This window comes from Primulina huaijiensis, chromosome 12 (assembly GCF_012295235.1).
Source record: "Primulina huaijiensis isolate GDHJ02 chromosome 12, ASM1229523v2, whole genome shotgun sequence".
Taxonomy (NCBI): domain Eukaryota; kingdom Viridiplantae; phylum Streptophyta; class Magnoliopsida; order Lamiales; family Gesneriaceae; genus Primulina; species Primulina huaijiensis.
The window spans coordinates 118,592-141,160 of NC_133317.1; the positions used below are offsets into that span (position 1 = coordinate 118,592).

At 34.4% G+C, this 22,569-nt stretch overlaps 2 protein-coding genes across 3 annotated transcripts; one reads left to right on the forward strand and one right to left on the reverse strand.

Moving 5' to 3' along the window:
• The first annotated feature begins 5,683 nt into the window (after positions 1–5,683).
• On the forward strand, positions 5,684–7,076 carry LOC140990020 (cysteine protease XCP2-like). Its single transcript, XM_073459609.1, has 4 exons — positions 5,684–6,189; positions 6,261–6,496; positions 6,569–6,709; positions 6,774–7,076. Exons 1-4 carry the CDS (start codon positions 5,718–5,720, stop codon positions 6,987–6,989), a joined length of 1,065 nt encoding a protein of 354 aa, XP_073315710.1. The 5' UTR covers positions 5,684–5,717; the 3' UTR covers positions 6,990–7,076.
• A 7,256-nt stretch (positions 7,077–14,332) lies between these two features.
• Positions 14,333–22,170, reverse strand: LOC140989547 (AT-rich interactive domain-containing protein 6-like). 2 transcript variants are annotated; one of them, XM_073458785.1, is made up of 16 exons: positions 22,100–22,152; positions 21,993–22,040; positions 21,878–21,918; positions 20,605–21,497; positions 20,364–20,494; positions 20,249–20,288; positions 19,031–19,083; positions 18,244–18,289; positions 17,698–17,790; positions 16,695–16,817; positions 16,554–16,605; positions 16,368–16,440; positions 15,475–15,541; positions 15,328–15,378; positions 15,071–15,163; positions 14,333–14,933 (listed from the first exon to the last, which is right to left on the reverse strand). In XM_073458785.1, the coding sequence occupies exons 4-16, from the start codon at positions 21,487–21,489 to the stop codon at positions 14,829–14,831; spliced, it is 1,812 nt and encodes a 603-aa protein (XP_073314886.1). In that variant the 5' UTR covers positions 21,490–21,497; positions 21,878–21,918; positions 21,993–22,040; positions 22,100–22,152; the 3' UTR covers positions 14,333–14,828. The 2 variants fall into 2 exon arrangements, with proteins under 2 accessions (XP_073314886.1, XP_073314885.1); XM_073458784.1 differs by having other exon boundaries at positions 21,993–22,170.
• Between the last annotated feature and the right edge of the window lie 399 nt (positions 22,171–22,569).

A 22,569-nucleotide genomic window follows, 5' to 3' on the forward strand; every position in this document is an offset into this window, starting at 1 on the left:
ATACATTAAAGATTGATTCTATGAAGGAGAACACTATGAAGAACCTTCACCAGGTTACCAAAGATATCATGTCTTTATTTCTCCAAATAGATCAATTAAAGAAGGACAGAGTGACAGTTCCAGCACTTTTTCAAACTCAGGACATGCTGATAAATCCAATGGATTTTATACAAACAAGCATGACAAAGAGAATGGATTTGATGCAGGAACAAATGCTGAATGCTATATCCATAGTCACTTCTCAAGTTCGTAATCTATCCAAGCAAGTTGGTGGTGTTGACAAAAAGGGGGAAGAAGAGCAACAACAGCTATCCAAGAAGAGTCAAAGTCAACCAACTGATCAACAACCGGCTGATAAAAGAGCTAAGAAATAAAGATCATTTAAGAACACAAGTCTCTATTCAGCTATTATTTGATTTGACATAATTCTTTTATTCAGATAAAAGACATTCTTTCATTTATTTCTTTCATTCTTTGTACGAATCTGTACAGTGAAAGATTATTTACGATAAAAGATTATTTTATCTACAAGGATCAGTTCATATCAGTTCTTGAATTCTAAGTTTTTTCAAATACCTAAAATGAGGAAATTGTTGGAATCAGAATTTCGGAGTTTGACATAATCAAGCGTTGAAGATTAAAGAACTAATCAACTCAACTGAACGTAACTGAACTAAAATGTCTCGAACTGAAGTTGCTCGACTGATAATTAAAGAGCTAAATAATCTAAAACAGCTGAACTGATCAAAGCTAACTGAAGCTGTGTAGTTAACTGGATGATCAGTTAAGACTGATCAGTTACACAGTCAGTTCATAAATTAGCTTAACACATCATCAGTTAATGAGCGTATCTTTCAAGCGACAATTTGTACAAGAGCAGACTGCAACTTATAGTGAGAATGCCGCATATCAGAATGCCAAAGTGTACGATTGTCAGAAGGATGATGACATGTCTACTAAGGACAAATCAACGAATATAATTATTTGAACGCATTCAATATTACCGTAGAGAAGCAAAGCCTATAAATAGCTGAGAAAGTACTTTTGTGCGCACATTCATTCTTGAGTTAAAAGCTTTCAAAGATCAGTTACAAGAAGCTCACGCTTATTAAATTTATTTATAGCTTTCAGGCTATACTTCGAGCTTAAGCACAAACATTAATTGTTGTAATATTCGATCTTTTAGAGATCAGTTGTGCTTAAAAAAACACACCAGTCGTGTACTGATAATATTTTATTGATACTAAGAGTTTCAGTTTGACAATGTTAAGTTCAAACTGAATTGGGTTATTACAGTTGCTGTAATTAATCAAAGTCTTTTAGTAAATATCATATTCTTGAGATAGAAGAGGTGACGTAGGAGTGTTTGAAGTCTCCGAACATCCACAAATATTTGTGTTCCTTATTTTAAAATATTCAACATGTTTTCAGTTTGTTTCCGCACTTCAAAGTTAACTGATCAACATTGACAACAAGATTATCGAATTCAGTTTATCACTAAACTGATTCACCCTTCGAAAATATTTAAAAATAGTCAAATGTTTATTCAACCTCCTTTCTAAACATTTTCACTCACCCAACCGATTCTAACAAGTGGGAACTCTCAATCGACAACTCAACTACTGAGCACCACTACCTAACGCTTCATCAGACGCGTCAAAGCCTCCTGGATAACCTGCTATGGCATAAAAAACAACATCATAAAAATAAAAGATGAATCAGGCCCCAGTACTACGAACCATTAAAATTATGACAGATATAACTGACATGAAATAAAATTAAGTAAAATGCAATGCAATGCAATGCAATGCAATGCGTGTCGCTAACAACGAAATAACGGATACCAAAATGGAGTCCAAATGAAGAGCATCAGCAACAGGAACAATGGCCACCCGTGCCAGGAATGCAGCAACGAAACATCAAGCCTCCGCTCATCCATGCACGTAGCATCGAGGGTACGATAGCGACCCGGTCAGTCCTCATGCAGTCATCAGGAGTGTGCTAATCTTATCACTCACTCCATCGATGAGATGTCAGGAGTGATCTAGTCCTATCACTCGCTCCATCGATGACTCAATATATCAACAGATCAATAATGATAGCAATCAACGAAGTCAAGGCTCGAAATACTATGCATTACTAGTTAATATGACTAGTCGACAAATATTTCAAATATTCTCTTCAAAATAAACATACTTTTATTTTATTATTTTCAAAGAATAAAAACAGGGATTATTTATCAACTAGATCATATCAACTCAAAAATATCGTGAATGCAATCACACTATTCACATAAGCATATAAAGCACACCATAACTCATTACAAAATACTTAACATTATTCTACATCATAATAGACGTTATAATGAAATAGTTCATGCGTACATCAACTGATACTTAATTTACCACTGAAATATCCTAATGATTTTCTCGAAGAATCTGATCATGTGACAAATAATTTATTTCATATCAACTTCCCTTTATTTTTCCAATATTCACCAATTTAGCCTAAAAATTCCAAAAAACCATAATTTAGGCTTTAATATTTATAAAATTAATATACGAAAATTCTATAGCATCAAAAATCTAATTATTGAACACTAAAATTCGAAAACCCAATTACATAAATCTAAATTTTCGAATTTAATCTAAATAAATTCCGAAAATCTGATAGATACTTCTAATCGGCTCAATTATTGTACCTACAATCAACCATACAACATATATTAATTGTTGGAATTCAAATGATTCAAAATACCCCAAATTCGAAACCCTAATTCTAAAATATACATCTGAAAGTCTCGAATCTTGTTCTAAGCTTCAAATTCAAGCTTCAAACTACCTAAACCAAGGTTTCTTCCCAATTTTTCGACGAAAATAGGCGGCGGTCGGCTAAGGTCGCGACTTGGATTCATGATTTTCCTTGCAAAATAGGTATCAATAGAAAGATGACATCAATGGCTTCCCAAATATGTATTTAATTTAATTTTTTGGCAAGTGGAGCGGCCACAATCGACGGACGAAGCTTTGAAGTTTGTTGAGGAAGAAGATGCAGCTTTCAGGAACAGAAAGATACGGATGAGGAAGGAAACATTTCTATTATTATATTATTATTTTAAAACAAAAACACTATGCAATGTTAAATGGGCTGGGCTTTGGAACTTGGGTTGGGCTATAGGGAGAACGGACTAGGCTCCCACACTGATTGATCTTGATCAATCATTTCCTTTGAATTTGGAACTTATGAATCTTTTTCTTGTTCTTTCTCTTGATTCAGTTCAGTTTTGGTATAATCTAGTTAAATAGAATCATCGGTAGATTTCTTACTCTTTTTGCCAGCTGAAATGAACAACTGTCGTTCCATCTCCCAGAATTTGACTTTCATTTGTAGTGAGCTCAATCCTATATCCAATTGAGTGAACGTAACTCAATCATCGTGGACAGTTATACATGTCGGATCTTATTTTCTCTCCATTTCTTTAGAAATCAAGGTCAGTTTCTTAATTCTTGTAGTGAACAGTGACATGTTATGTGTAACTGAGAAAACATCTTTCCAAAATACACATATCTCACTCTGGCCAGATATTCTTTATACTATTAACTCATCAATTTATATAGGATATCCACACCCTGTAGGTATGTAGTGAATCCCCGACTACAATACATTAGCTCATACGTATTTCAAACTACACCCAACATTGTCATCTGATGACTCTCAATGGAGTCGGTAAACGGATCAAAATGCATGCTAGTACGTAGATCCTTCACGTTGTCTTGGGTCAAAGGACTAATGGTATACAACCAAAACCGCGGACTATTACACTCGATAAATGATAACCACTTGAAATTACGATGAAGGTTTGTTCAGTGTATCATCAAAATAATCATTCATCTGTATGATTTGACATCTTTATGTCCTTACCAATGAAATATGGGATTTACATTACGGATGCTACTTTTAAGCTCAAGCGACCTTTATCCTTATTTTAGGGGGCCAGATCGACTATGAACCTGCTTAGAATATAAGGTAGGCTTCCTAACTAATTTAATGATATTACATTGCGAGGAACACCTCGTGGTACCTATTGTATACTCAAGGACTTTATCTATGCAGCTTCTATGAGTATACAGATAAAATAAATGTCAAAATTAGATAAGACCGTAAAATATTGTTAAAAGAAAGATTTTTCACATAAGAGTCAATAAGATCAAAGCCACAAGTTTACTCTAACAACGACCAGCTTTTTAGGTTTGGTTTTCTCATTTTCTTCGTTTAGCTTGGGCCCCGAACGCCATGGGACAAAGAAATTCGCCTGGCTCTGGGCTTCATATTGATCTTTGCTGACGTGTCATCTTTCTTATAAGTGGGATTAGGAATTACGGCTCTTGGGAGAGCGAGAGAGGCTGTTCTTTGGGCAATAATAGACGTTTGTGATTCGAACAATGTGTCACTTAGTTCTTGAAGAGTTCTTGCCGAATCTGCTTATTGGAGTTTCTTCTTTATTCAGATTATGCCTTGACGAATGAGGAGGCTTTGTCGACAAAGAATTGGTTTTGTGTTGTCTATTCTCAAGGATAAGGGAATGAGAGGACGATAAAGAGTCATTTATATATCCTAGTTATCGGGCCAGCCAAGGTTCGTTTCAAACCATACTTCTCCTATTTTAAGTAGGTTTCACTCGTGAGTTCAAATGTTTTGTCATTTGCTCTTAATTTAATCGATCAAAGTCTTAGTTTTTGTGTTTTAATTTGGATTTTTTTTTTCCTGTATTGGTCCCTTTCCACTTAAAACCACAATAATGCTTAATTGGCACCCAAAGATGTTTATATGGCTTAAAAAAATGGAGGGAAAATGCATGCGTGGACGTCAATTTGGTAAGTGAAAATTCCATAATTATCCGTTGATATATTTTGAATTTTTGTCATATAATTTGTCAAAATTTGATCATCATGCACTAAATTACATTTTATCCGGTTTTAATAGTGACAAGATAAAAGCAAAATTATGAAAATGATAATAATAATAATGATGATGATAGAAAACTAATAAATCAACAAAATGAAAAATCACATAATAATATAAATAGCAAGGATAATGATAATAAAAATTATAAAAATAATCAATAAGCAAAATACACAAACTTATCAATCCAAAAAAATAAAAAATAAAAAAACTTTATTTTCTCGATTCAGAATGAAAAACATTTTTTTATTTTTATTTAAAAAAAACACCTCATCTTCCGTAGTTGCTTTTGTGCTCCAATTACAAACATGCGTCAAGATTTAAGCTCCGTCAAGTCGTTATTGAGTATGCATAATAAAATTAATAGTTGTATGCTAGCAATACGTACAGTTTTATCAAGGTTTAAAGGTAGGAAATGAATGCTGTTATAGGAGGTTGGTGCCCATGCTTGGCCTTACGTTGTTGAAGGTCGCGCGAGCCAAGATTTAATTTGGGAAATGTTACTATTCCAACTTTAACATGTTGTAGAAGATACAATAATTATTATCAGACATCTTAATCATTCATCCGGACATACAGATAATTTCAATGATGTATATGCTTAGATGCAAAGGTCGCCAACAAAACCAAGCTTCACGTCTCAGTTTACAATATTTTCTTACTCCAAAACTTCACTTCAAAGCAACAGAACCTCCTTCTCTATTTAAAACACCCCAAACACATAATCTTCATCCATCTATATCTATTCTAATTAAATGGCCCTATCTTTGATATCCAAGCTGCTTTTTCTGGCAATCTTCATCTTCCTCTCTACTCTGATCACAGCATCGGGAAACGATTTCTCAATTGTAGGCTATTCGCCTGACGATCTTTCTTGTATTGATAAACTCATAAATCTATTCGAATCATGGATGGACAAACATGGCAAAAAGTACAAGAGCATTGAAGATAAATTGCTTAGATTTGAGATTTTTAAGGATAATCTGAAGCACATAGATGAGAGGAATAAAGCCACTAGTAACTATTGGCTTGGTTTGAATGAGTTTGCTGACATGAGCCCCGACGAATTCAAGAAGGGGTACTTGGGGTTCAAGGTTGATTCAATGTTCCACAAGAAAAATGATTCCCCTCAGGAATTTATGTACAAAGATTTCAACACTTTGCCCAAGTCTGTGGATTGGAGAAAGAAAGGTGCCGTCACTAGGATCAAGAATCAAGGTTCATGTGGTAAGTATCACGATTGACTTAAAAGGGCCATTTTAGATTGTGGTTGCTGACATTGATTAAAATTCATGCAGGGAGTTGCTGGGCATTTTCAACAGTGGCAGCAGTGGAGGGAATAAACCAAATTGTGACGGGGAATTTAACTGAATTATCCGAACAAGAGCTCATCGATTGTGACACAACCCATAACAATGGATGCAATGGGGGTCTTATGGATTATGCATTTCAGTTCATCGTTTCAAATGGCGGGCTTCATCACGAGGAAGAGTATCCCTACTTGATGGAGGAAGGAACTTGTGAAGAAAACAGGGTAAAAATACTGTTAAAAGAGTACCATGTTATATTTTTTTAATGTCGATGATCATGTTATAATTTTTTCTAGGATGAATCGGAGTTGGTGACTATTAGCGGGTACCAAGACGTACCTGCAAACGACGGACAAAGTCTATTGAAAGCACTGGCAAACCAGCCAGTAAGTGTGGCCATCGAAGCTTCTGGTAGAGATTTTCAATTCTACAGCGGGGTAAGTTCTTTGATCGTTTTTGGAACATCTAAATGGTGAGATATCAAATGATGTTTGTTTGTAGGGTGTGTTTGATGGGCACTGCGGAAACGAGCTAGATCACGGAGTGGCAGCGGTAGGATATGGATCGAGTAAGGGATTGGATTACATCATTGTGAAGAATTCATGGGGTCCTAAATGGGGAGAGAAGGGATTTATAAGAATGAAGAGGAACAATGGGAAGGCTGAAGGGATTTGTGGAATTAATAAAATGGCTTCTTTTCCCACCAAAACCATTTGAATCTCTGTTATTGTATTTCTCAATAAAACTTGATATATGATGCAATATTTTTATACCATTATAAAGTTGTGGCATTATTAGATATGACCTACTAATTATAAATTATAAAGTGATTTAACACGAGAAAAAACATGTATTTCTATTTTCTAAAACAAATAATGTTTAGCATCAAACAATTATACAAGGACAGATTGAAGTTATGGGAAATGAAAAGGCTATTGATTGATTCTCCAATCATTTGAGTTGGTGGAGTAGGTGAACGTTTGACCAATAATCAGAAGTTCGATTTTTCAACCAACACTTCTCGAGCAAGCATGTTATGTAGGGTTTGCCTAGTGCGGTTTATCTAGCTAGCGTGCTTTACAAACTATTACGTTAGTCCGAGAGTTTACTCAAAACGCAGGCGGGCCATGTAATATAAAATTTGAGGCAAGGTGCTCAGTCCCCAAATTTTGTGACGAACAAATTTTTTTTAAAAAAATTATTAGTATAATATAGTTAATTCATTAGTTTATCTCATAAATAGTGATTAATGTGAAATAACTCATGATGAAAACCTAAAGTTTCACCGTTTATTATCTTTTTTAATCACACTCATAAACATTTAAAAAGAATAGAAAAATCAATATGAAATACCTATCTCGTTAGTTGCCGCCAAAATACAAATTCTCCACTATTCTACGGCGATCAAGCTCCCTATCAGACAATTTCTATGTCTATCTATCTGTTTCAGGCTATTTTCTGATACTTAGCTGCATAATTTTTGTGATCCATCAAAGGTGGCATATATCGAAATGAGTTTTTTCAGGTTGAAGTTGTTCTAAACTTATTTACGATCAACTATGTTGTAAGAACGACTAAATAACTTGGCTATGTTATCAATCAAGAACAAAAATGGTTGAGAAAATTTATTATGCAAATTCAATCAATAGTTTCGCTTCCAAAATTGCGAAGCGAGCAATATTTAATGTTTGATAAAATTTACACTCTAATAGAAGTAACAAAACTTTCTTTCGATGAGAAATTTTCGGAGAAACAACTCAAGGACTTCGAGAAACAACTTCAGGAGGCTAAAAAATATGGTCATCAGATGTTGACCATCGTTGAAGCTTGGCGTAGCCAATATAACGTTACAAAAGGGTTTTATGACCAACTCCAACAAGAATTCTATGCATATAGCTCAGAAATGGGAAACTATATATGTGCACCAACTTGAGCTAAACAACCAAACTTGGATCCAGAAGTCGTCAATCAACAAAATGCACTCGATCATATACAAAAACTGCTGAATGCACAAGAAGAGGAGGCTAACGATGAGTTAGGAGACAGAAATGTAACCAATTAGATTGAACTCTCATTCGTCTTTTGTAATAAGAACATCTTCATCCTTTTTTTTTGCGCCTCATGATTTTTGTTACAAAATCTATTAGATTCGTGTTACATAGGATTCAAGCTTGAATTTTTAATACCTTGAATCAATTAACCTTGAACCATAAATCATTCAGCATTGAATCGATTTCTAAACCTATCAATTTATCGTATATGTTCAAGCCAACTCAAGTTTCGAGGATGAAACTTCTAATAAAGGAGGGATATGAAGAGCAAGAATTTTCCAGCTTGCGGCTCGATTTGTGATTTCCTTGACATATGAACGACGAGACTCCATGCGGCGAGATATTAAACCAGTGAAACATGTGAACTGCGAGAAATTATAGAAGTGGCGAGACTTACTAATGGCAAAACACCCTTACGACGAGATATGCGAGTGGTGAGACTTCTTGAAGCATGACTTACAAACGGCCAGACTTGTACAAGCTAGATTTTCTGCAGTTTTACTTGTAATGGCAAAAAGATAAATCAACTGTCGATTAAGCATTAGTAACTAGTAAGAACGTGATTAATTGAGGATCAGGATGTTCGGATCCATCAAATTTAGAATGGACACTCAAAATCTACTTCAGATTACTTTATCTTGAGAAAACTAACTAAACGAATGAGATTATAACACATGACATATAAGATTGAGTATGGATCTTTTGAACTAGTTCGGATGCAGCCTATAAATAGAAGCTGATTTCATTTATTTCATACACTGTTTTCCCTTAGTTTTTTTCTCTAGAGTTATAGCCACATACCTTAGGTTTTTAGCCAGCTTCTAGGATCATTTAGTGTCGGGAAGCTTAAGAGCTAGTGAAGACGCGAGGAAGGTCGGTGAACCAGGACACGTAAATCGAAACGTCATCAGTGGGCCGACGATGGACGCAGGTACATGTTGTATTGACTGATATATCCAAGGGTAGTTAGTACACACATTTATATGTTGCATATTTATATATTGCATTACACATGTTTTACTTCATTGACATATTATGCATGACATATCACGTTGTGCCTGAAAACTTTTGAGATAAACCTTGTTTGTTTGGGTCGTTCATCCCTATTCTTTATTGTGGACTGTTGGGTATCCAGAGATACAGTTCTCGACAGAATCCGAGGGCTCTGATGACCTTGGACGTTGTAAGTCCACATATTTATGATGAGTGTGGGAGACAAAAGATGCCTATTGCATATCAGTTACCACACATTTAGGCATCTCTAGACTGAACATGAGACTCTTGACTTGATCTTTGATATCGAACATATTGCATTTCTCATACATCATATCGGTTTGCATACTTGTACATTCTCGTATTGGGCGATTTTCTATCACGTTTTTTTCATCTTGGACTCCTCATTCCACGGACATGTCTTAGGTTGATAGGTTTGGACGGTCATGACAATGGCTAGAGCAGTTGGGTTTTTGGTGGTGATCTTGTGAAGTTTTTTATTTGGTTTCTCATATTCTCATGCAAGATTATGAATTTGATATGACTGTATTAACATTTATTACTAAGATTATTATTTTGTTTTCGTTTGGGTTGTAAGATGATTAAGTTATTTGATTTTTGTTGTTTAATTTTTGATATCGAATTTTATTATGCATTCTTATTAGTCTGTTTAGTAGTGGCTCGGATAAGGGTGCTACGAGACATGTACCAGCTCAATATCAACAACTCGATTCAGACAACTCAACACCAGCTCGAGTACATTATGTTGCCCAGCTCGATTTCAGATGGTATCCGATGAAGTTAAGACTAGATATGGAGCATATTTGTGGCCTTATAACGGTTGAATTTAAGGATGATTATGGCCATAACAGATCTTACCATTTTTAGTTCATCGCCTCACATATAAATAGAAGACTGAATGCTCTCAGAAATCACACTTTACTATCCCAAATTCTCTCGATTTTGTATTGCTCTCAGCGGCGAGACTGTCAGTTATTCGACAACCATTCAGTGACGAGACTCGACCATTCTCGAGCACCAGCGGCCAGAAGCTTTGCACGCACACTTTTGTCTGTTCTGTCTTATTCACCAACCAACAGCTAGTTTTTCATGCTACAAATAATTTACAGTAACTGAGCTTTTGTTCTAAAGCTCATATGTATCGTGATATGGTTTTTCTCTTTTTGAACCCTTACTTCGAACCATCAATTGAAATAATAAATTTTGAACTGTTGATATAATATGATTTGAACCATTGCTTTGCTTTAATATAAAACCGTTGATTGGTTGTTGTATTCTTGAAAAATTCAATTGAGGATATATGTAGTTTTTTTTAATTGAAAATATGAAATAAGTTTTTGAAGCACTGTTACGATTTGATTTGAAATGGTAAAGGAATATTCCAAAAATGTGTATGGCCCTGACACCGTGGGTGATTGTAACAAATATATGGCACTAACACGTTGAGCAAGAATTATACGACACTGACATGGTAGATAATAATAACATTTATATGGCCTTGACACGATGGATGATAATAACTGTTATACGGCCCTGATCCAGTGGGTAAAAATAATCGATAAATGGCATCACCCCTTGAGGATGTAAATATAGGGAACTGATATGTAATACAATGAGATATGAGATGAGTTTCACTGCTAATTGCTATACATATATGTATGAGATCAAGATTTTGATATGATGATACCATGCTTGGTAATACTTGAAAGATTTATTCTTGTACTCTATGATTAAGCATTCGGCTTATATTTAAAGATTATATGTATATCTTGTTGTTCCGTGTTCGATCGCCCCCATTTGCTAAGTATTTAAAAAAAAAATCACCTCTTACACATCTAACCATATTTGAGCGAGGAAGAAGTAGAAGATAAGGAGCAAGAATATTTCTGATGATAGTGATGCAGCTCCATTCGAAGAAGAAAGATGAATCTTTCTTTATGGTATCTTTTGTTTATCGTTGTAGCACCTTTGTTAATTTTTTATCATTTGTAAAGATGATTATCTATTTTATGAAATAGATTAGTTTTGGTTATTTGATTTACTATGTGACTTGTTGTTTTGTGATTGTGTGATTGTGAAATTACGTCAGATGTCTCCCGACCTCGGTCTCGGGCCTGACAGTAAACATATTGGGTCCACATCGATAACCTTGTATTGGATCGGCTCTGCTCTTAGCTAGCATGGGCCTTCTTGATGATATTCCTGGTAGTGAAGGTCTGAAGGATGTCCAATTGCTGCTGGTCAACCTTACTTCATATCAGATGGTAAAATGATGGTCTACTGTGTATATTGAATCCATCGCATTTTAGTTGGACCATCTTTCATCTTTGTGACAACTTCACTGTGTTCTGGGACGTACTTGGAACTGGCTCAACCTTGGCTTTATTGATGTCCATATTTTCCCATACTTTATAGTACTCCTCAGGAGCTTTCAGAAAAAAATAGGTACTTTGCATTTCACTGTTTATTTATTTTTTTCATGTTTCACAGGACGTCCTGTCAACAGTTTTGAATCCATTCTACCACTGCTCAAAAGTCTACTATGAGCGGCCCAAGTTATCTTCGGCTGTCCCGCATGCTCCTAGGAAATATTGTTTGGGCTTTTTACTCACTTTTGTACCCATGTCTTGGTCAGAAATGGCTTCCTCATCCTTTTATTATTCCGTATACAGGGTGAGGTCCATGATTCCTTTATTTTGTTCTTTTTCTGGTTCGAAAAGTCAGCTTGACATATTCTCGGAAAATATAGGATAATCTTGATAGTCTTTCATTGTTGAAAGATAGATTATAATTTGAAGAACCTTATTCATATGTCGAGGGACGAGGTATTATAATTTTGGATCAAGCTGCAAGCATGTTTAGGCCTTCCACTGGCCATTTTTGCGTTTAAAGCATAACATTAGCATTTAGTTCTCTGCTTGAAAACTTTGTTTCTGAAACAATGTTTTTACAGAGAATGAATGTCTTAACAATTTTTCACAACAAGCCATATTATCATACCATAATATTTTCTTTAACTTGACTAGGAAGTTCGTGTGATGCACGTAAATACTAATAAAATTTAAAAAATTAGCTTCTTAAAAAAATAATTTGAATCATTTTGTTATTTATCTAGGTTTAATCTCTTGTCATATTAGATGAATAAATTAATTAAGAATTTATATAACTTACTTTCAGAACTATATCCCAAATTAAAATTCAAACGGTTGATTTCATGTTATATAATAAATGATAATGAGCATAACATATAGAGCGAAATGAACAGAAACAAATTTTATAATAAATGATAATGATATGTCTTTTGTAGACTAACATCGATGAATATTAATTTCTTGTTCAATACAATTTTAAAATAATAAATAAATCAGCATATGTAAGGAAATACACATTCAAATAAGATTTTATGGTAAATATCAAATAAATTAAACTCATAAAATAATTATTAAATATAAATTTTAAACTATTGGTATGATTTTCACCATTAAAATTTGAAATATAACCAAAGAAATAAACTTCATAAAAAATGTTATTTTTTGTATTTGTTAAAAAGATTTATTCAATCACATAGTTTGGACTCCTAGAATAAGTCAATTCGCGAGGTTTCTTAAATCCACCCCGAATATTCAGGTATAAAATTTGGTTTATTTTACGTTGCTTCGTATCTAAATCTACTTAGGAGAAATCAATACAATTTAGGAGGAACCAATGAAAGGACATCAATTCGAAAATCATGTTTCCATTTGGGTTGTAAGTGTAGCCATATGTTATTTTGGCACAAATTTTTTTGGTTCTTAAAAAGAAACAGTTCGACTTTAGCGGCTCGGCCTGTTACTCGAGATTCTCCCACGAAAACTTAATTTTTTTATAAAATGAAATTTAAAAAAATGTGAATTAAATAAAGATATTAAATTATCATATGTAAAAACTATAATACTTTGACAAATGATCATCAATGATCATTATAATTATATTTTTTAAAAGGATTGTCATATATTATTTTTATAGTAAAAAATAACTTTTGTGTCTTTTAATTACTCATTGGTATCTCTTTTCATGTATTACATATTGAGGGTTTTGATTAATGATTGATTTTGACGATCAAATGCATGTAATTTTTTAGTTATACTGTTTAATAAAATAATCGTCCCTGTAACATATACATTTTTTATAGATATTTTTTTTCAAATTTTAATATATTTTTTGAACTTTTAGTATTTTTTTAAAATCAAAATTATACATGTATTATATTATAAATTTTCATAATAATAGTTATTATCTCACTTTAAAGAAAAAATAGATGTCAATATATATTTTTTTAAATCAAGTAGTTTTCATATACATTAGTTAATGAGCAATTATTAAAAAAATATATAATTTATATTTTTCATCAACCCTTCAGATACAAATCATTGTTATTTTTTTATGTATTTGTGTGTGTTTAGTTATTATTTACGTATATACATTGGACATTTCAAACTATTTTTTTTTTATTATCTATTTTTTAATACCACATAGAATGTAATATTAAACATTTGAAATAATTTGTTTTTTTAAGTTTTAGAGTTTGTAGCATAGTTAAATTCTTTGCATGTGATAAACGTAGAATGTTGAACTTCATGTGGTTCATCTCCCTCTCCGAACATCGGCTTATTCTGTTTGTTAGATGTATTCTAATTTCTTCCAGCACAATAAACCTTCATCTCTTTGCCTCTTTTGGATTGATTTCCGTGCCTGCATTTGAATTATTCTTCCATTTTACTAGAACTAGATTACTAAGTTAATATATTGAAAATAATGTTTTAAAATCAGGAAAACCACGCCCAAAATATTTTTAAAAAAATTAAAATTTGCATATTTTAAAAAAACTTGAATTTCAGGAGAATTCAATTTGGCAAAAATAATTTCTGTGTTATCATTTAGATTAATCGATTAAATAACCAAATTTTTATCGTCTTTGGCGGAAAGAATTGAAGTCATTAAACCTGTCACGAGGTATCACCTCAAAAGTCATTTTGTACACATTTATATAAACATTAACGTACAAAACATACATTTGTATTAACAAATGCCACTGTCACTGCTAAACTTGTTGATCCTAATCTATTGTGTGTTTTATATCAAAATACCATATGAGGCTCCACATCATCAAAAGAATTCAAGATCAGTGGAAATCAAATTCGAAACCCTAGTAAGTGAATGGTGATTAAAGGAAGAAATTCAAGATTGACAAACTAAACGAGCCAATGGTTGGTCATACAAAGGAGAAATTAAGTTGAAAATGGGGGTGTGGTGGCCGCAGCCTGGAAAAACCTCCATTAAAAAACCATACTTAGGAGACATCTGAAAACCTATTCTGCTAATGAAATAACCACACAAGCATGCACTGGTCAACCTACACATTCACAACTTTTATGTTTTCCTGCAAGAATTGGGGTTTTACCGTACCACTACTAATTCATTCACATTCTTGTTCGAAGGAATGCGGCAAGATTCAAATATTTGACTGCTCAAAAGGAACACGAACAAAGAGGCGTCCATGGAGGCTAACCACCGCAGAGGTCTGAAGTGGATCTATTCTTGCAGGTAAGCTAACAATCTGAAAACCACCCAATAGCTCATTACTTAAAACTATTGCTATACAAGCAGCTTCCTTTAAATAGTATAAACAATTGAATCCCTACATATTCATGTCCGCAAAGGAAAAAGGGAGAGATAAAGAGAGCACGCGGTTACCTTTTTGAATGGTGTAATCCCCCAAGGATTATCGACTTGCTCGGGCTGACCCGTAATGACTAATCGTCCAGCAGGATCTGATTGAACTCGCACCTAAAGCAGCAATGATGTCATAAATGTCATTTTATGTCCTAATAAGTGAACAAAGCATACAAAGACCAATTATGCGGAAGGGATAGCAAATCATCCAACAATAGCTGCAACAAAAGATGAGCAATTAAAAGGAAATTGAATACCCAAAAGTCACAAGTAGATACCTCTTCACGTAAAAGCCCCGGGACTAAAGCATAAACTTCAAAACAATCCTTCTGCACACATAAAACCAGTACCAGACAATACTTTTAATCATCTATGTGAATGATCCCAGACTGAAGAAAAACAAATGAAATGCGAGGCAACCATACAGTTTGGCGTACGTTGATCTTCACCCAATCAGCTGGGGGACCGATATCAACCACTGATGTCACAAGTCTAACAATAGAAGTTCGAAAAATATCTATGTCAACTCAAAAGTTAGAAGGGAGAACATTGTCACAAGGATTCAATATTTTGGGTAAGGAAGATGAACAATCAATAGAGAAGTACATAAAACAACGTCTTTAAACATGAAAGACATCAGCAAGTACCAGTTGAACACATATTCTTTGGTTTGTGCTTATTACGTTCCCATAGAATTCAGTCCCATGCTAATCCAATATTAAAAGCAACAGAGTCTGTGTTATCATAAATATGGTCACACATATAGGCACAATTATCTCAGTTGTCAAATCTTGTTTATATATTTAAGAAAAGGCGCACAAAATTCTGAACATAAGAAACACAACACAAAAGCACATTTGTCATGCCTATTCAATATTCATCATTTGCTAAGCACCCTTTCAGATAGATAAGAGAGATTCAAAAGACGATCAATCTTTCTTAGCCACTGCAACAAAACCAGCAGAAGATCCAACACCAACTAGCCATAATCATAAACAGCTGAAGCTTGGCAGCTTGAAGTGCTTTTTTCATTTCAGATTCAAATCCTTCACTTTGTATAAAGTCAGTTTCAGGTCAGAATTCATATCATACAAATCACATCAGTCTATTACAACTAAAATACCTGTAAAATAGATTAATTCACAGAAAATGAAACCAAAATTCATTCAACCATCCAATTCAACTCAAATTACAAATAATTGAATTTACAATTTAGAAAAATATATCCAACTGACCATCACAATTACAAATTAAATTGCAAACACTCCCACAAAAATTGAACGACTAACTATACTTTAAGTTTTGACCCAGACTTAACTGCTTAGATGTTTCAGTCCGAGCAGCCTTGACTGAAAGCTCTACCTCATTTGGTCTCCTCTGCTTGACTGAGCCTGAATCCACATATCGATTTGGAGTAAACTAATAATAAAAACTGATTTATAGCAAAGATCATAATGAAAAAGAGTCCATCTGCAATATTTCAAAAACTTAAGTGTTCCCTTACCAATGCTCTTGAGACTCTTCTCACGCTTCATCATATTGTTAAGATTCTTGTCCTATCATATCGCATAATATTATGCACCGCACAATGCGAAAATAAATGAGTGCTCAAACAATGTGCTTTCAGATGACAACATTCACAAACCTTTGCAACTGGTTCACCAGCTTCGCCATGACCAAAGATGTCTTGACCATGCCAGACTTGCTTAGCACGAGACGCAGAATCTCTTCTAGCCGTTCCTGATCCTGATCCTTGACATCCATTTCCCTGTATACATATTTGAGATACAAATAATGCATGCTTAAATTATTTTTTTATGCAACCATCAGTCGTATTACAGGCACATAAACACATGAACATACAAATCTAAATACGCATTTTAAAAACATGGCTCGATGATGGGTACAGTTATACATAACTAGCAATTAGCATACATTTCAGGGAAGGGAAGAGAAGGGCAAGGCAGGGCAGGGGAAGAATGCGAGAGTGAGGGAGTGCTGGAAATAACATTTAAGCCATTAAAATTTCTTGCATAAACTAATGAAACAAATGCCAAAAATATATTATATTCATCAGTATGAAGCATCTCTTGTGCCACGTATCCTCCATTAGCATGCAAAAAACCAAACAAGATAGATTGAAGCTTCAGGAAGCATTTGTTCATCTCCATGCCATGTTACTAAATAATTCCTATTACTAAACTAAATTTCTAAATGTATGACAGCGTAGTTATGCAATAATAAAAAAATACAAATTTCCCAGTTCTAGCCAGTAAAAACGGCAAGGTGGTATCTCTCCACACAAAATTAACAAGATTAAAATAAAGTAGAGATACAAACAAAAAAACAAGTCTACTACAGTTCATGACGAAAAACCTTTGTAATTATTGAAGTTTTCCTAGTGAGGCTGAGAAAGCACTTCGATGCACAATTGAGATTGTGTATTGATGCCTAAATGACCTTTCCTAAGCATGACAAGAGTACTTCTATTCACTTAGGTTAGTGTAGCTGTCACACAGTTAGAAGTCAACATTACATTAGGTTCCTTTGAGGTATTTATAAAATTGAGTTCACAAAAAAAATTAAAGAATACCAAAAAATTTCTTTCGCAAAAAGGATATGTATTAAGAAAGATCAAGTCTACAAACCTCGATGTCAACACCATAAGCTTCAGGGAGCGGAGCAACTGGGAACTGAAGCTCGCCACTTTGTCTCTTATGCCTTTCATATTCCAGAAGAGACTAACCACATAGATTGAGGAATCAAGTCATCAAATATGGATAGTTAAAGGTAAAAAGAACCACATACTTCAGAGAGCCATAGATACATACTCTGAAATTCCAAGTTCTAGTTCAATCAATCACTTTCTTTAATGTCAAGGGGCAAACAGGATATCCAATTAAATAACACCTTCATGTTACCAGGACTTATATCCTAATCTAATTAATCTTTTTTTTTCACAATTTTTAATGAACTAGCGAAATTCAAACTCATATTCACATCAGGAAATGGCATAAAGAAAATTTTACAATAACAAAATGTTTATAGCTGTCTGCAGAATTCTCCCAATATTTTAACACAAAAAGGTGAGTTAGGTCCCTTCAGATGGATTCACACCAAGAACAGATGATGGATGGAAATTAAACAACAGTTACAACTGAATCAAATGGGAGGGGGGGAAGCTAGTATGTCACCTTCTCATAGAAAATACGGAATGTCCAAGAAACTGTCGTGCATGTCCTATAAAATAAAAGACAAGTTCAATTAATCACCTTTCATAACTAGATCACTCACTTTCTAAAAAGGAACATGTTGTGTTCATAATTACCCGCAACAGAAGTATATCTGTGAAAGAAATGAAACATGAAAAAATTTACAATAAAGCAAGGTACCCTAAAAGTAAAACGAGATTTAAAAGCACTCAATACAATGAAAACTCTATATGTTTCATCCAGAAAAAATGTTGATCAACTCCTACACCGAGGCGATCAAAGACTAAGGAGCTGTACAAATATGAACAGATTGAGTACAAGATATACATAGAAGTAACAGATTCGGTCCCTTTTCTCCAAGTCCTCTAATCTCTTGAATCTTCAAAAGGACAACTTTGGTTATCGCTCTTCTTTAATGCAACTGCTGGAGATATTGGCTTTAACTCCTATCTTTTACTACATAGGTCTAGATTTTATCCCCTCCCGCTAGTCTTGAGTGTGGATTAAATAGACTATGACTATATAGGTAAGCTACAAAGATGAAACTTAGGCCAACCACTAATTGACATAAGTCACAACAATTTGATGGCAATAACTCTCATTATTCAAAGGATTCAGAAAATAACTTAATATATTCCATAGGTCGGTAAGACAGTAACCCACACCATAAATTGTTAAATATAATGACAAAAAAAAAGAACAAAGAATTTGACACCGAGTTTTGCACCCCCAAAAAAAAATGCATGATAATTTTGAAAAAGAGCCTTACTTTGGAGGATGGAATGACTCTCCTACCTGCCTCCACAATTTAGCTCCAGTTACCTATTCAAAGACCTTAAATTTCATGAACACTGAATACAGAATATTTTGACACTTCATCATCAGCATGATGGTAAGAGTTCCCATACATACTAAATATACTTCAAGAAATTTTAAGTTTCTTGTCCATTACGAAAGTATAACATGCTTTTGTGAAAGCAATGCTGACTCCATGCCTGTCAGTGTGATTGTAATTTATATTTCAATCTTCCACGTCTTGAAAGGATGGAGTACAAGGTAAAGAAAACAGTTTCAGCTACAGTTATACCTCAATTAAACGACTAGGAGGAAGAATAATTGCAAAATTTTAAAATATTTCAGATGTCACAAAATGGTTGCGGTAAGATATGATTTTATTTAATTTTTTTATTATAGTCCAACTGAGAACAAGTATTTGAAGTGTGCACCAATCAAGATGCATGCATCTTAAAAGCTATTTTGTATTTTGTGTATATGAAGGAAACAATAGAAACTACGAAGCCAAAACAAAGATAGATTGATTCGTGACTGAGAAAAACTGTACATTAAAGCCACATTAAGTAGCTAAAAATATCATCTCAAGTCCATGAAAAGTTTTTTTAGGAATTTTCGACCTCGGGACAGATGAAAAATAATGTGCTGACATAGACAAAAAATTTCTTAATTATCCTGTTATATTACAGAGAGTGGGAATACAAGAAATGAAGCAAGGTCAGCGAAGAGAAACTATATCTATTGGACCAGGACAAGAAACATACTCCAACAGTCAAGGACTAGGAGTATTGACAGTGGCTTATAAATTGGCATCATGCATCACAACTAACAGTGGCTTATAAATTGGCTTCAGGCATCACAATTAACAAGCATATCAAAGAAATTTGAGAACATTGTTTACACACTTCGGCTCCTGCAACCCTGGGGTGTGCTATTGTTTCAATTAAATAACTTATGACCTGATAAATCCATAAAAAATTATTGAGGCAACAAATAACTTATCTCTGACAATGGTGCTTTTTAGCATGCATTGTCTGGGAAAAGAGTATTTGGCAATGTGTCCTAAAAGAGAGCTTGAGACTTGCCATGCGAAGGGCCAGGGTGTCATGTTGAGCTATTATCTAAATTCCAATAAGTAATAACTGATGGAGTGCAATGGAGTGCACACAATAAAAGAAGACAATAGCAGGCATACCCTGTCATATCCGCCCAATCTAATCACAGCTCTCCACAACCTCGCAGCCAAAAAATGAAGAAATAAATATTTAACTAACACACGGTCATAATTAGATCAATAACAGAATACTTACTTCAGGCAATTCAGCGGCTGGCCATAAAATTTGGGAGGTTTAAAGTCCATTGACCTCTCTCGATAGAGACTTTCAACATCCTTCATGAATATCGCTTGCTCCTCTGGTGTTCCATCATCACTCTCTCCCGTCTAACAATCATAAAAGAAATATCAAATACATCTAATACTCCCACAAGTCATAACTTCATATGAGCAACCATTCTTAAAGTTAACTAATGATCTGATTCCACATTTATTACCAATGGTAATGTGGCTAGTGTAGAAACAGGCTTGACAGTTTCCCCATTATGCTCTCCAGCTGTTGCAGGCAACAATTTCGCAAGGGACTTTGGAGTTACAGGTTCTTCCTGGTTTGGAAATGAAGCATTATCACCTCCATCTACAGCAACAATTTCTGCAGCCATGACTTCTTTTTCCTTACTTTGTTCTTTAAGCTCGTCTTCAACTTCTTTATCCTGGCTTGATTTTTCTAGATCTTTCTCTTCCTCATCCCGATCAGCTGCAGCACTTGTGTGACTCAGAGGAACTTCACTACCAGATAATTTATTTGGCGATTGCCCAACTTTAATCAAATTATTCCCAGTATCAGCATTTGCTGTATTCTGTTCTTCCACTGTAGCATGTTCGACAGGATTTCCATTGCCCATGCCTTCCTCAGTAGTCTTCCCTTCTTCCAACTCGCCATTAGTCGTGTTGTACACAACCACTTCATTACTGACATGAGATTGTTCTTCCACTGCACTACCAGCTGCAGTTTGCTTCACTGCTTCAGTTTTGGTGCTGATTGGTTCTTCGTTTTCACTACCGGTTTGGGCATTGATGTATACTCCTACAGATTCCTCAGTATACCTGGGCTCAATAACCTCACTCTGAAAGTTAATTTGGCCTTCCATGTCACTCATAACAGTGCTTTCGTCTATTGATTCATTTCTCAAATTACTGGGCTCATCTCCGCTGTTCAAGCTTTTATTCGCATCCTCTAGGACAAGAATTGAAGGGGAAAAGTTTTCATCTTTGTTTTCAACCCTACCATCATGCTGTTTACCTTCAGACTCTTGAACATCATATCCGGAATCATGGTTGAGCGTCTCAATACCCTCCATCTCTACATCACTCTTATCCATTGTGATATCTGATAAGAATTAGGAAAGTATCTAATTTAGAAATTTAATATGCAAACATGATTAGTAAAAAAACAGAGAGAAGAAAAGCCCACGTGCAAAATTACAAATAAAAACCTAAATAATTATTCAAACAAACCAAACAGAACCCCATCAAATTTTATCGTCCATCAGCAAACTAAACCGTTCAAAAACCCTAATTACGTATAAATCTAAAAACAAGTGAATTTCCGCGCATGAATTAAAAACCCAAAGCCCAAATTTTGGGGAAAAAAGCTGCGGCACAATGAAAAATTATTTCTGTTAAACATAATTGCAAGATTCACATAAAGCAAGTGACATAAATGCATTTGAACGACAAAAACGGTGCCTGAAAGACGCCAATACTTGCCTGTAACAACCCGCCAGAGCTTCGATTATGAAATGAAATCCCTGTGTTTTTGCAGAGTTTGAGGAAAATGCTGAGGGAATGTGAGAGAGCGGTCAATAAAATTAAGGAAATTTACATGTAAGGTCCCTCCCTGACACGGCAAGAGGAGACGAGAGAGGGTGTTCTGCAAACAAAAACAAACAAATACGGCGCAGAGAGAGGAGAGAAAGAGATATTGTAAACACCTCTGCTTCTGCGGTTTCGTAGCTCAACCGGAAGAACGGGTTTGCCTCAAGCAATATCTATATCCATACTTCACTCTCTGTCTCTCTCTTCTCCCTTTTATATATGTATTATTATATATTAGATTTATATTTGTGATTTAACAAATATTATTTTTAATTATGTGTTAGACGATCTCACGGATCGTATTTTGTGAGACGGATCTCTTATTTGGGTCATCCATGAAAAAGTATTACTTTTTTATGCTAAGAGTATTACTTTTTATTGTGAATATCGGTAGGGTTGACCCGTCTCACAGATAAAGATTCGTGAGACCGTCTCACAAGAAACCTACTCTATATTTTGTTAAAAGGTCAAGAATGACTAACTAGTAAATATTGCTTATTGTATTATAATGATTTGTTATTCGCTCAAGTATCGAATTAAATATTATGTGAGCTAGAACAAGAAAAGTAGCTTTTGTTACATCA